The 13,545-nt window shown below is 37.7% G+C and overlaps 1 protein-coding gene across 5 annotated transcripts in view; it reads right to left on the reverse strand.

Annotated features, from left to right (window-relative positions):
• PLCB4 (phospholipase C beta 4) overlaps nt 1-13,545 on the reverse strand; it is a 203,252-nt gene that overhangs the window by 83,111 nt on the left and 106,596 nt on the right. For all 5 annotated transcript variants that reach the window (XM_050709677.1, XM_035552931.2, XM_035552924.2 and 2 more), the window contains 4 exons: nt 9,063-9,163; nt 4,933-5,013; nt 4,580-4,639; nt 3,095-3,238 (listed from right to left, as the gene is read on the reverse strand). In XM_050709677.1, coding sequence (XP_050565634.1) covers nt 3,095-3,238; nt 4,580-4,639; nt 4,933-5,013; nt 9,063-9,163 — 386 coding nt within the window. The remainder of the gene's footprint in view (nt 1-3,094; nt 3,239-4,579; nt 4,640-4,932; nt 5,014-9,062; nt 9,164-13,545) is intronic.

Raw genomic sequence — 13,545 nt, forward strand, 5'->3', positions numbered from 1 at the left:
CCTTTCAAATGTCCTATATTGGGGAAAGCAGATTGTCAGATTATTAAGTCACAGGCTGTCCACTTAGGAAGAAAACAAATAAAAAAGCACACGTATGCACACACGTGTGTGTTTTAATTCTAGCTCACAATAATCTCTATAACCTGATTTAATCAGGATTCAAAACATTAGATTTTAAATTCCACCTTTTACAGTCACTCCCTACTACCACATTGAAGTTGCTTTAGGAGTGGACCATGACAGCTGCTTGCAATCAGAGACAGAGTACACCCTATTTTGTCATTGTTTTGTTTTAAGAGTGGAAATGAAAACCAATTTCTCAGCTGAAAACACCAATAAAATTTAAGTAGATAGAATGTAAATACCAGAGTTGGAGCTTGGAGACAAGTGGGAAGATAATAAACACACTCTTTTTGTTGGAATAGTTATCCTTGGAGCTCAGCAATGACTTGGCCAGACCTGCTGAGCACATCACCACAAGAGGCAGAGGAACGTCGGGCTGCCTCAGTGCAGAGATGAGGACAGATCAGTACAGACAGCCCTGCCTGGAGGGAAGGGTTAACTGCTACCCACAGCATCCCTGCCTACCTGCAACAGTGCAGGCACTCCTAAGGGACTGTTCTACACTCGGTTACTCTGTCCTATCCACGTGGCAGAATCTGCTTCCCACTGATCCCATTCCTTATGATATGGATAGCCTGAAGAAGGCAGACACTTGCATTCATTTTCTTCTATGTCATGGTTATGCAGTCCCATTTACAATCCAGCCTTCAACAAGTAACAACTACTTCTTGTCTCATGAAAGTATGCAGTTTACCTGTCCAACATTTACTTATGGGGAAAAAAAAAAGCTTTCCATTGTAGGTTATGGTCTCCTAACTCAAGGAGTTGGACTTGATCCTCATGGGTCCCTTCCAACCTGGGATATTCTATGATTCTGTGATTATCTACAGAAGCAGAATATCTTTTTGCCCTGTTTCTGTCACCCTAAAATAAAGGTTCTGGGCTTTTGCATTTGGATCTGTCACTGAAGTCCCTTGTTTTAAAGCACCCCAATCAGGTGCAAACCAATCCTGATCTTGGTTTATCTGAGGAATGGCTAAAACTTCTGCAGCAAGTAACGCTCACTTTCCTCAAGGCAACCAGTGAAAACAGCACACAACTACAGATACATCCCTTACCCAAATCTGGGCTGCTTAAACCACAGTCATTGCCCCTTTTTCTCCAAACTCTTGTCTCTGTCATTTCACAGTAACAGTTTACTTTTTAATGTGGACTATATATCAAGGCCCATTTTAAACTGCAGTAGTAGCTGCATTGCTACCTAATGACATGTAAAGACCTGCTGCTTCTAGAGGAGATTTAGTATGCTCTGGAAGAAAGATGTTTTCTCATGATCAAAACAGGAAGAATCACAAAGGAACAGTTCTATCTGCAGATAATTCCTAGAAAATTTTATTGCAGCACAGGTATAGTAGCAAGTTGATGCACTCATCATATATGAAAGACCATCATATTACAGACCAAATGAATTCCCATATGTCCACAACCCCAGCAAAGCTGCAGCTTTAGGTGCAACTTAGAAAGCTCTACGTTGTTTTTGACTTGATCTACCTTACCATCTCCCTTGTGTCTCAAACATATTAGATCAGGTGGATCAGCATTGTTGGCAAATTATGGAAAAACTCCCAAATGCAATTCTCTTACATCTATAGGCCTCTTAGAACCCACCCACAAGAAGACTGCAGTATATGACATTTCTGATAAGCATATTGGTGGTTAATGAAGCAGGACATATTTTAGATGGTATAATCAGCTCATCTATTGTGACAGCATATGTAATTGGTTAACATAGACTTCACAAACCAAATAGTCTAGTACAGTTTACGGAGATTAAAGATGGCTATCAAACCTCACTACACCTTTTTTCTTTCCAGAATAAATCAGAGACATTGTTGGGTTAAGTATAAAAGTGAATGCTGCAAGCATTTCTTTTTCTTTGCCTCTTAAATGTTTGTAAAACATAACCATGTCACATTATTTCCCTGAGAGCCTGCTGAAAATCTACACAGTAAAATCCATTTAGTGTGTTCATGTAAGTTATACAAGAATGTCTCCTTTCATGGAGTTTACTCAGTACTCCCAGTGCTTAAAGATGCATGGATCCAAGCAATGAAAAATCAACCAAGTCTGCCAAGGGATTTAATGATGCTGTATTTAACAGGCACTCCATTTTAAAGGAGGGGTTAGCAGGTGTATGTTACTCATCACTATTCAGTATGTATCTCAGAGGCAAAACAGGGTGTAATATTCCATAAGTATGGACAATCAGAAGAGAAAAGCAAAAAATGTGAATTTTTGAAGTCCCTTGAATCTCTGGATTTAAGCTATTAGCAGTACTCTGGACCAAGCTTCTCAGAGCAGTTTAGAGCAGATAGAGAGAATACCAGGTCTTGGTGGAGCCACAGAACTTTCATTGTAAACTGCAATCTTCAACTTGCAGGAAAGATGACGTGTAAAAAAGCACCATTGTTTTCTTAAGGCTGTTCCACATAAACGGGAAACAGAAAAGAACCTGGGTACACTGGAATCCCCTTAACTGTACAGAATTTTCTTTCCTGCTTTTGTCTTTTCAAATCATATGAATCATATGATACAATTAGGTTATCACTGAACAAAATTTTGGAGGGCTGGGCTCCACTCACCATGGAAATAAAAGTAATTGCACTTCCCTTCAGCATCACTATGTGTTATAAATCCACTGCATAAACTCCACATAACGTGCTGTGCAAGCCTCATGCAGACATACTAAAGAGTTAGGGGGAATGTTGTGTCCTATATGTCTCTCTGCTTTTGATTAATTACCATGCATGTAGAGGATGGTAAAGTCACTATGTCCTTTCACCATAGCATATAGACATTTTACAGAATGCTCCAAATGGATGTTTGTTGTCCTTTTGCAGAGTGTGGTAGCAGACATTAAAAACAGGTATTTCAGTCAGCGAAGCAGGCTGACTTACTTCAGAAAAACAATCACGTACTGCTGAGGAGCTCTCCTTTTTTTCCTCCCACGCACTGTTTAACTGTGAAATACCTTGGCTATTTCTGTGTTTTCCGCTACCATGAAAGTGAAGCTGATGTTCACCAGATCTGTGCCACTGCAAACACACACTATCCGTCCTTCCAACTCATTTTCTGCTTTTCCAACAGCCTCAAGTGCAGTTAGTATTTTGGGATCCTGTTAAACAGAATAAACAGCTTGTTACATTTGCAATACTTTTGTTATGCAATGCATTATGGTAAAGATGCTATTCGATCTTCATATACAGTAACACCTTTAAACCTTTGCCAATCATATTAAATGAGTGCTTTCACTTAGGATCATTGTGCGTAAACCTAGAAAACAATATATTCTAACAATCATGAACATGACTGTAAAAGCTCAGCCATAAATGAGCTACTTTAAATACATTTCAGAAAGTTAAGTTAGAAATTACATATATTTTAGTCATGAAAAAAGAAAAATGAATCACTCCAAGGAATGGAAATAGAGAAACAGTATTACCCTCTACGTAAATTATTCCTGTCTAGTTAAGTCTGTAATTACTGAGAGTTATGATCTGTGTGACTTTTTGGCTGTTTCTTAATGATACATCTTACAAGCTGGTATCTCTGCTGAGGGTCAAGAGCTATGAATTTAATGGGCATAAAGAACAAATTACCTATGTAAAGTCAGAGGTGAAGTCTGAAGCATATTGGTATGGTTGGCTGCACATGAAGCATGGGGTTGTCTGCACCACCACTTCTCATGCCCCTTTTCTATGGGGGAAGCATTTTAGTTTATGGAATCCCAAGAGAACTACTAAGAGATGGTTATCTATGGTTAATATAAAAACATTTAGCACTTGAAAGTGGAAATGCAGAGGTCTTAACAGATAGATTTCTTCACAACAAATTTTCTAAACTAAAGGCCTGGAGGAGAGAGGCCCAAATTTAATCTCAGAACATTCTGCTTATGCTTTCTGAAGAATACCATTTAAATTATTTCCAAGTTTTGGGCTTCTACAGAAGCTGTAGCTATTCCTTCTGCTGATGTTCTTCAAAATTGCAGACAGCGACCACTGACTCTCTGACCACCTAACTGCATAAACAGGAATGCAAACAAAACTTTCTAGGCTTTTATATCAAGGAAACAAGAAGAAACAACACATTTTGAACATAAGGAACAAACTTTGGAATATGGAATTTTGTTTTTTTCCAGGTTCTTAAAAAAATGTATCACAATACAATGTTAGAAAAATAATTAAGGACTCCTAACACATAAGCTTAATGCCTATTGTTCCACTTTCACAGCATTCTGAAAGCTAAGCACCATACTAAATCAGGGAGACCAGATTACAGAATCTTCCCAGTGCAAACATACCAAATTACTTGCGTTTAAAACTTAAAATTTTAGACTTATTCCAAGAGAAAAGCTGTGTTGTTGGTATTTGTGAGAGAAATGAATTCTGTTCTGCATTTCATGTTTTGTTTAAGTGCTCTTTGTTTAAAAGAAGAGTATAAATTAGCTATAGAGTACCTTTGGTACAGCTCCAAAACGAACACTGTTGATCAGAGAACATTCTAATACCTGTCCTTCCTGAAATGGCAAAAAAAAAAAAAAAAAAAAAAGTACAGGTTGAAAGGTCTATTAGGAAGTGCACCAAAACCAACAGATTTTATTTGCAATCACTGTTCATTAACACTAAACAGTATTTCCCTCTTGTTTCTGTTAATTCCCTCTTTAAACACTTCTGTAAATTCCAAAAGAACAGAACTAAAGGTAGTTTTGTATATAAAGTAACATGATATTTTACATTTTTAAAAACTAGGCAGTTTATAAACCAAGTGCAATAATACATAATATATATTTTTGACATAACTGTAGTTTACCTTTCCTTCACTTTTCCAGCTCAAAAAAAAGCCAAATTCATCCACTTGAAAGAGACAGTTGCTTTCAAAGACAAAAGATTCCTATACAAAAGAAAATACAGATAATTATTTTAGTCAGTTTGAGAAATGTCATAGATCAATTTATTGCTCAAAAAATAAAAGACTGTTACATTTTTCCCCACGTGCCTTCCTGGGGAATTTGCCATTCCTAAGCAATCAGAAGTGAGAAGGAAGGCTTTTAAAAAATGATAATTTTTAATGATTTGTTTTTTTGCCAACATTTGAAACACTAGGATGCACTTAGTATTTTCATACTTTGCTTTGCAAGTACAACATTTCTTTTTTAATAAAAGCACCAATTCTTAGCTCAAAAACCTTAATGAAATGGAACTTCAAAAATATTTATTGAAAACTGAATACTTCGAACTATACTCAAACTAAGTTCAAAATTATGTAATTGCCAGCATTACCTTCAGGATCAAATGACCACATTTTATTTTAACATTCAGAAACTGGGAAGCACTTTTATGTTAGACTATGATAGCATGTATGCCATGAGTATTTTTTAGCCAGAGTATCTGGCAAGCAGAATTTGAAGGATATTGATTAGTAGAGAAATCAAGAAAGGATAGCATACCAGAGGGACTAGACAAGGCAAAATATCAGATTAGCTGAATTAAAAAAGAAATTTCCTCCACACACCTCCAGCCCCAATTAATGCGTCATAAATTAAGCTAAAATGTAGGGTAACACTGTGCAGAATCAATCATTTTCTCAATAAAAAAGGATCCAGGACTTCCTTACTTCCTTAATTGAAATCCAACAAGCGTGGGGGCAGGCTACAGCACTGCTTACTGTTTCAGAGATCAAAGTGTTTCTCTGCATTAAGGGCTGAGATACCTTTCTGATATGCCCTGTCTCCCTCTGAGCGTATAAGCAAGACCAGCCAGAACATCAGAGGTGTTTCCAGAGTAAAAGGTCTTACATACAGAACAATCTGAATTGAGGTAACAAAACAGGTAAAAACTCCAATGCCCTCAGTCCTTGGAGCATACTTGTAAGTCAGTAACTCTGCCCAGGACAGACTTGTTTCACTGGGTGACTCTGGGGCTGCTCCCCTGCTCAGCCTGGGATGAGGGACTTCATGGGGCAACCAACACTGTCTTTTTGGTGTCTGCCATGGCACAAGGGCCTCAGGTGGGCTGAGGAATACTCACATTCCAGTTAGGTCTTATCCCGACTTGACACCAGGCACAAAGTCAAGCAAGTACCTGGATCCAGAGTTTGGTAATGTCTTTGAGCCCTCCTAGATGGAGGCAGCCAAATGGGCTATGCTGTGCTTGGGATAATTCTTCCTTTTCCCTCGATACACTCGTTATTGAATGGTGTCTACCACTTCTGGACAATGCTTTTTTGTCACCAAATGAGATTTACACAACTTAAGGACTGTAGTTTTCGATCCAAGTAGCAAAGAACTATGTTAATTTTACAAGCAGGGAACTGAGATAGAAAATAGAAAGTTGCTGTAGCTTAGCCTGAGCCAACACCTCTACAAATAAGTTTCCAGCATGTACTGCTCTGCTCATCTTTCTCCACCACAGCTTCTATTTTCCTGCCTTCACCCTAGCACTCATCCCTCATGAAATGTACTTATTGCCAGACAACTCAGATTTACTAGTTTTACAGCCCTTGGAGTCCTGCAATGTTTCATATAAAAACACAGCTAGCTACCAATCAAAATGAGTGCCTCTTGCATTTTCCAGAGAGATTACTCATACAATAAAAGGCAAGCAGGTTTTTTTTGTTGTTGTAAGTTATTGCATCCCCATCTATCAAAAGCTCTTGATGTAACAAAAATGTTTTCACAAAGGTGTTTATGTAAACTGCATTCATGCTGATGTCCCACCCTAGCCTTGATCCTTTTCACTAAATTACTTTTTTTTTCCTGCAATTTGTCTTCTTGCACTGTAAAGAAAGCACCTACCATCAGACCATGTACTTGCAATATGACTAGTAATGTTCCTAATCATGTCTGATTTTTTCTTCCCATATTCTGAGACATTCCTCTTCTAGACTCAGACTTCTCAGCAGTCAAATATGATAACGCTTTGCTCAAAATACATTTCTGCCATTTCGTATTTCTGCCAGCTAAGGGCCTCCCCTATCAGGAAAAAGATGGATAGAGACGCTGCTCCACATTACAGTAACCTACATTTTTCTAGACACTCAACGAAACTTGGGCACAAAAAAGACCTCTCATGCTGTACTAGAGCTATTCAGTCACCGAGACCCTCGACCAAGATTCCTGAGCCCCAGTTCCACACTGACTTGCTGTGTGACCTCAGTTCACTTACCATTTATCTTTTTCCCATATGGTCTTTCTGTTAAGGTTGGGGAATTAAGTACAGAACCTCAATTAGAATGAGAAGGCCAGATCTGAAATATTTATCTTGAAAATTGCAAGCCTTACAGTACAGAATTGGATCTTCCTATGCTTGCATAACATGACTAAAGCAACGGTGTTTTTCTCTTAGGTAGGCTATCTACTTACTACCACAACACAATTAAATCATTGCCTATGTATATCATAAATCTGACAATATCAAACAGCTACACCATCTAGTGCTCACTGTTTACAGGCTATAGATCTTAACTTCTGAGTCACTGTTTTTTTTACAGCCCTTGATGATTCCTTGTAAATTGCAGATGAAATATACCCAAGTTACCCAAGTGAAAGCCTTTTAATGTTTCCAGAAGAGTCCCTTTCAATAAAACAAACCAGGCTTCCAACTGTACAATAGCAAACCTGGAGTGAACTGTAGCAAAACTTGCAGCAATGTAGATGGAGCTTGTCACATGGATGGACAGAGAAAATTCTGTTCCAAAGGTGGCAAGTAGGATCCCCCTTTCCGTGGAGTTTTGGAAGGCAATAAATTCAGCTGGAAAGACCAAGACTACTGGTTCTACCATTTAACCCCATGTATGCACAGCGTTATCTGTTGGCTAGTCTTGCACGAGTGCATGCTGAGCACACCAACCTACCGTACAAAAGAATTTCATTTCAAGATGTCTTTTTCTCCCTATCACTGCATCAAGGACACGTGTGCCACACTGAGCATTCTTGATTCCACACTGAGATCTGAGCACTTGAACTCTTTTCCGTATCATTCTCAGTTTCTCACCTAAGGTGCAAGAGAACCACCATGGTCCATACCTCCTCATTTGGATGCTCACAGACTGAATTTCTGGAATACCATTTACTGAAGGAAAAACAGAGCTTTTAGGAGCCTCCTTTTTAGGTCATTCAATGTCTATTAGTACCTTCTTAGTTTCTCTGTCCCCAAAACTGAACATACACTGTCCTTACCTTGTCGGTTCTCATGATAAAAAATACATTTTACCTACATTTCAAAAGGTTAAGGGAATATCATAATATCCCTGAAGGGACTCACTTCCTGTCCAAATGATTAAAAATAGTCCCTGATAAAATTATTCTCACAGGTATATCAATGCTGAATGTAAGGTAAATGTCTCAGCACTTTATTTTGGTTGCCTGTGTAAAATGTCCTAATTTGCATTCCTTTAATAGATTTGGATTAAAGTACAGCTGAAACCAGGATCACAGTAATCACATTTCAGAAAGATTACAGGTTGATTTTGGAAAGGAGTTAAAACCACTCCAGATCTCAAATTATGCATATGAATCACAATATAAATGCTTTGTATTCTCTTACTTTCCTCTATAACATGCAGGTCCTCAGTTTGTATCTAAAAAGACATAATCTTTCCCCCCACCCCAATCCAATACATTTAAAAGATGCACTTTGTTCAGTAATACGCTTTACAGAACTGCAAAGATGAGAACTTTATGAGCATTACAGATATTTTGATTCTAATCTCCCTTTCTCTTGCTCAGGATTTATTGCAGATCATTGGGATTAAATATATTTTAATGTTATTTCTTTTAAAAGCAAAAATCTGTATAGCAATGAATTGTAATGATATTTTCTCCCCAAACACATTTCTGCAGTTATGTGAAAATTTGTGTACAATGAAAACAAAGCATGGAATGTTCTGAAACATCTACATATATAAAGAGAATAGCAAATGAAATGCAACTGGCCTCTTACCTCTTCATATCTATCAAACACAGCTCCATCTTGCATGAAAGAGGGAACTGGCTTCTGCCAGTTAAATTCGTAAGGTTTTGCCATGATTACAGAAGAAAAACCTGAAATGGAATGAAAGAGCAGAGTTCAATTGCTGTCTTTTAAAAGGAGTATTTCAAAGTCTAAACAGGAAAAATAGTGACTTTTACCTTTTCCGTTCACACAGGAATATTAAAAAGTCACAGTGCATTTCCAAATGAAGTTTTCCTCACTAGAATATTTTTGTTTAGTAATTCAAACGAAAAATTATTACTAAATGTGTGTCAACTATTTGAAAAAACACTTGACACTGTAACATTGCTTTAGTTTAAATATCTGATGCATCACTTCTAGATTATAATGAGGCTGGGATTAATGCAGCCCTAGGTGACACAAAATGTCACAACTGATAGTACACAGGAGTACTTCTTTTCACGGGAAAACATCAAGTATTACATAAACTGATTTATTTTTTTTTCAATACACTAAATTGCATACTACCTAGACAAAACATTTTTTACCCCTCTGAATTTTGTGTTTCAAAATCCATCAATATTAATTACAGTTATGGTTATTTACAGTAATATTTTACACATAACTCAAGATACACGTAATATATAGGTCCAAATTCATGGGGAAAAAAACTGTTTAGGAATAGAGGCCATTAAATGAAACTAGCTAGCAGCATTGCTCATTTGTGTAAGTTTAGGAATGCAAATAAAAGAAACTGTTAATTTAGAATACAATATGGAAGTCAAAACATATAGACCTTACAACAAAGCCTATCAAATTATTCAGTATCTTTTCCATCACCTTGGTGCTTTCTAGGTTATGTTGTTGTACACCACAAAATGTTCCAATTACATACTCTGCAAAGTTTAAACAGCATATGCGTCATGCCCGCTTACTAACGCCATCTTGGTTACTCCTTCATACGCTAGGCCAGAGCTTTGCGTGAGAGGGAATACACTTGGCAGCAGCATGATAGGACTGACTCACAGATGTCAGCAAATCCATTCCATGAAACGATGTATTAAGACAAATGGAGCACACAGTCACAATAATCTGACCCTTCGTGCTCCTGCCTATTTCACAGGCAAACAACACCTTACCCTGTTCTTATGGGCTTGGCCTAACCCTCCTCTGACAACTGCTCCAGACACACTGCTCAGGAAAGGTGGTATTATACAATGTAGGAATAAAAGACTGTACAAATACTGCACCAGGAGAAAGATGGGTCTTTCACAACAAAGCAACACGCAGATGTTAAGACCATAACAAATAAAGTCCATCCTACACATGGCAACCATCTGAAGCCACACTGCTCTAAAAGCAAACTCAGGGCTGCAACTCGTAACTCAGTTTTCTGATTCCCTTTGCATCATGAAACAGCAGTCTTCACCAGCCCTAAACTTCGTACTGGTTACTCTTACCTTTGCTGGACAGATGTACAGAAAAGAGGAAGTTGCCATCCCATAATCCTGCTCTTTCACCACGCTTTCCTCCCTAGTCCTCACCACGTTGAAGGTACTGCTATTGGAAGGTGGCAGTGGACCCCCGCTGCCATCAAAGTGAGGTTAACCCAGGAAAACACAATTGCTTCTCCCCCCAGTGTATTTGAAATGAGGTTCAACAAGTTGTTGAAGGTGAGAAACATCTAATAATTTCAGGAAGCAAATTCTGGGGAGAAGATCTCTCTATGCTTGCCTTAGTCTTACGTTCATCTACTATTGATCAACCCTAGCAACACAATACGGAGTAAGTGCAACCAGCACAATTCTTACTCTGTTATAGTGCAGGCACCTAGCCCAAACAAAGTTTGTCTAAGTGAGCAGAACAAAAAGCATACATAAAATTAAAGGGAAAGTATGACAGCCTGTGTAATCTATGCTATGCAAACCATCTTTGTAGTGTTTACTTATACCAAAACTCTGAATAGGAGACTAAAATATTACCGATTAGGTAACAATCCTTCAGTGATGCTCTTAGACTGAAATGGCTACTTTGACTGAACTTTAAACCCAGAATAGATACAAGTGCTTAAAAAAAAATAAGAATTTTGCAGTGCCCTTCTTCTCCGTCATGTTCTCATTCCTATCAAAGATGTTCCAGCAAGAAAAAACAACAAAAGGACTCAGCAAATACTATTAAGGACTCCATCTAACACTGGCCTTAAGAACAGTTACTTTTGATAGTTCTATGTTGAAAAAAATATCCCTACTTAAAAAAACAAAACATGCAAAATGCATTTTGATGCTGCCTATCTCTTCATCTCCTGCCCTTTTTAGGTCATTGATGTATAAACATGCATATTATGCTTCCAAAGCCTTGTAAGTTACATGAATTCATTCTCTGTAACTATCAAAAATACAATTTGACAGTAATATATACCACCATTAAGTGTTCCCTTCTTTTAAATATTCATCCTTTTTTGTTGTTGTTTTGTTTGTTTGCTTGCTTGTTTTGGTTGGTTGGTTGGTTTTCTTTTGTTTTTGTTACGAAGAGATGATTTAAACAAAATAGAGAGCAAAGAACTAGGACCAAGAAGTGATCAGCTACATTTATTACTCTGCAAAAAGCCTCCCCCCGAGCATTTGGTTCTTACTACTCTGTAAAAGAACAGTAATATCTTCCTCATGAGGACTGCAATGTTCTGAGATCCTTTCAGGGAATGTGCCAAATTATTGAATGTTTATTATTGTTTTAAACGTGCTTATAATTTTAGGTTCTCTCCCGGTTTAAGCTGGCACAGAGCTGCTTTTTTGTCATTCTATGGAGAAAGCTGTATAGTAGGACGGACTTCCCATTGCAGTAGCATGATAGCGTCTTGTTCTACACAGCTCTCAGACTTCACAAAGTAGCTCAGGGTAATCACAGCACCTTGAAAATGTAGTGCTTGTTCTTACAACAAAGCTACATTTAGAGAAACATCTTCAAAAAGAAGTTTTCTTACTTCACAGGCTTTACTAATGGCAAAATTTGAAACCAGCACCAAAAAAAACCCTATACTATACAGCAACTCCTCAAAAATCTTGGGAAAATACCCCTTAGATTTAAAGGTAACTTAAAACATACACACCTGAAGCGATAAACACTCCATTTTGACAGTATATTGACCATTCCCCTATAAACATGCTTTTATCTATTTAAATGACTTTTACTATCAAAATGTTCCCAAGAAGAAAAGTCACTTTAATGTGATAGGTAGTTTATGTAGTAATACACACTGCCAGCATGTGAAGTCCTTCTGGGAAAGGCAGATACGTTCTGTGCTAAATCATAAGCAATGTGATGACACTTTTAAGGCTGTGAAGAATACTCTTCAACAGTCCCTATATTACATCCACAGCATTCAACCTTTGTTTTCTTCTTCTCCAAACAGACACTGAACCCCATACAGACAGATTTTAAAACCTAAAAGCTCTGCAACTGCTCTGAACCCCTGTACAAGATACATCATAACATTTCATCCAGCATCTGCCACTCTGAATCCTGTATGTAGCAAGTGCTTGAAAGGACACCTATCTTCCAGAAAGAGTAATTACTTTCGCACTACAGACATGCACTTTATTGACAATTTCAACTTGGTTGAGTTCATCATCCAGTCACTGAAACATGACTTTCTTTACAGATATATTATCCTTGTCTGAGCGCTTAGTACAATGAAGTTGTCTCATTACTTCATCACTGAAATTAAATAGATTGAGCTCCTCAGTTTCTTGCTGCAATGCACACTTTACAAATCTTGGTGTCAGCCCGAACCCTCTCCAGTTTCCCAGCTGTTTTTCTGAAGTTGGGGGTCTGGACCAGGACATAGAAAACAACACAGCCCTCTATCATACAAGCTGGAATAATTCTTATTTGCATAACCTTGCATTTAGCTGCAAGAAAACACGCTTGATTGCTCATGATTTAGCAAGCAATCAAGTTCTGTGTCAGGGACTCAAGTTCATTGTTATTACCACCTCACCAATCTCTTCTTAGCTCTACTCTCTCACAGGTCTCACAGTTTACAGATGAACTAAGACAGATGAAGTGTGAGGGAAAGATGGCTTGCATACACATAGCAAGGATTCAGACAAATCGTAACAAACAAGATTTTTAAGCCATATGCTTTGGCAGCTGAGTAGAAGCTGAAGAAATTTTTCTCTCCTTTTAGAAAAGCTCTTCTCAGTCTCTCACATTTCTTACACTCCTCTCAAAAATCTGTTCTTCCACAAACCTCTCAGCTTTTAAGATCACCAAAAGAAAATATAATACTCCCTTGCTACTTTTTGGAACTCTAAATCTTCATCAACTACCAAGCAGTTTGAGCAAAGCTTAAAACAAACAAACATACAAAACACACAGCATTCCAACATGCATTTGATTGCAAATATATGCATGCATACACCATTGCCAGGATGAAAATCAAGAAGTACTCTCTTTAACAGAATTTAATAACTATTAAGTGTGAAGATTCAGC

This window comes from Cygnus atratus, chromosome 3 (assembly GCF_013377495.2).
Source record: "Cygnus atratus isolate AKBS03 ecotype Queensland, Australia chromosome 3, CAtr_DNAZoo_HiC_assembly, whole genome shotgun sequence".
NCBI classification, from domain to species: domain Eukaryota; kingdom Metazoa; phylum Chordata; class Aves; order Anseriformes; family Anatidae; genus Cygnus; species Cygnus atratus.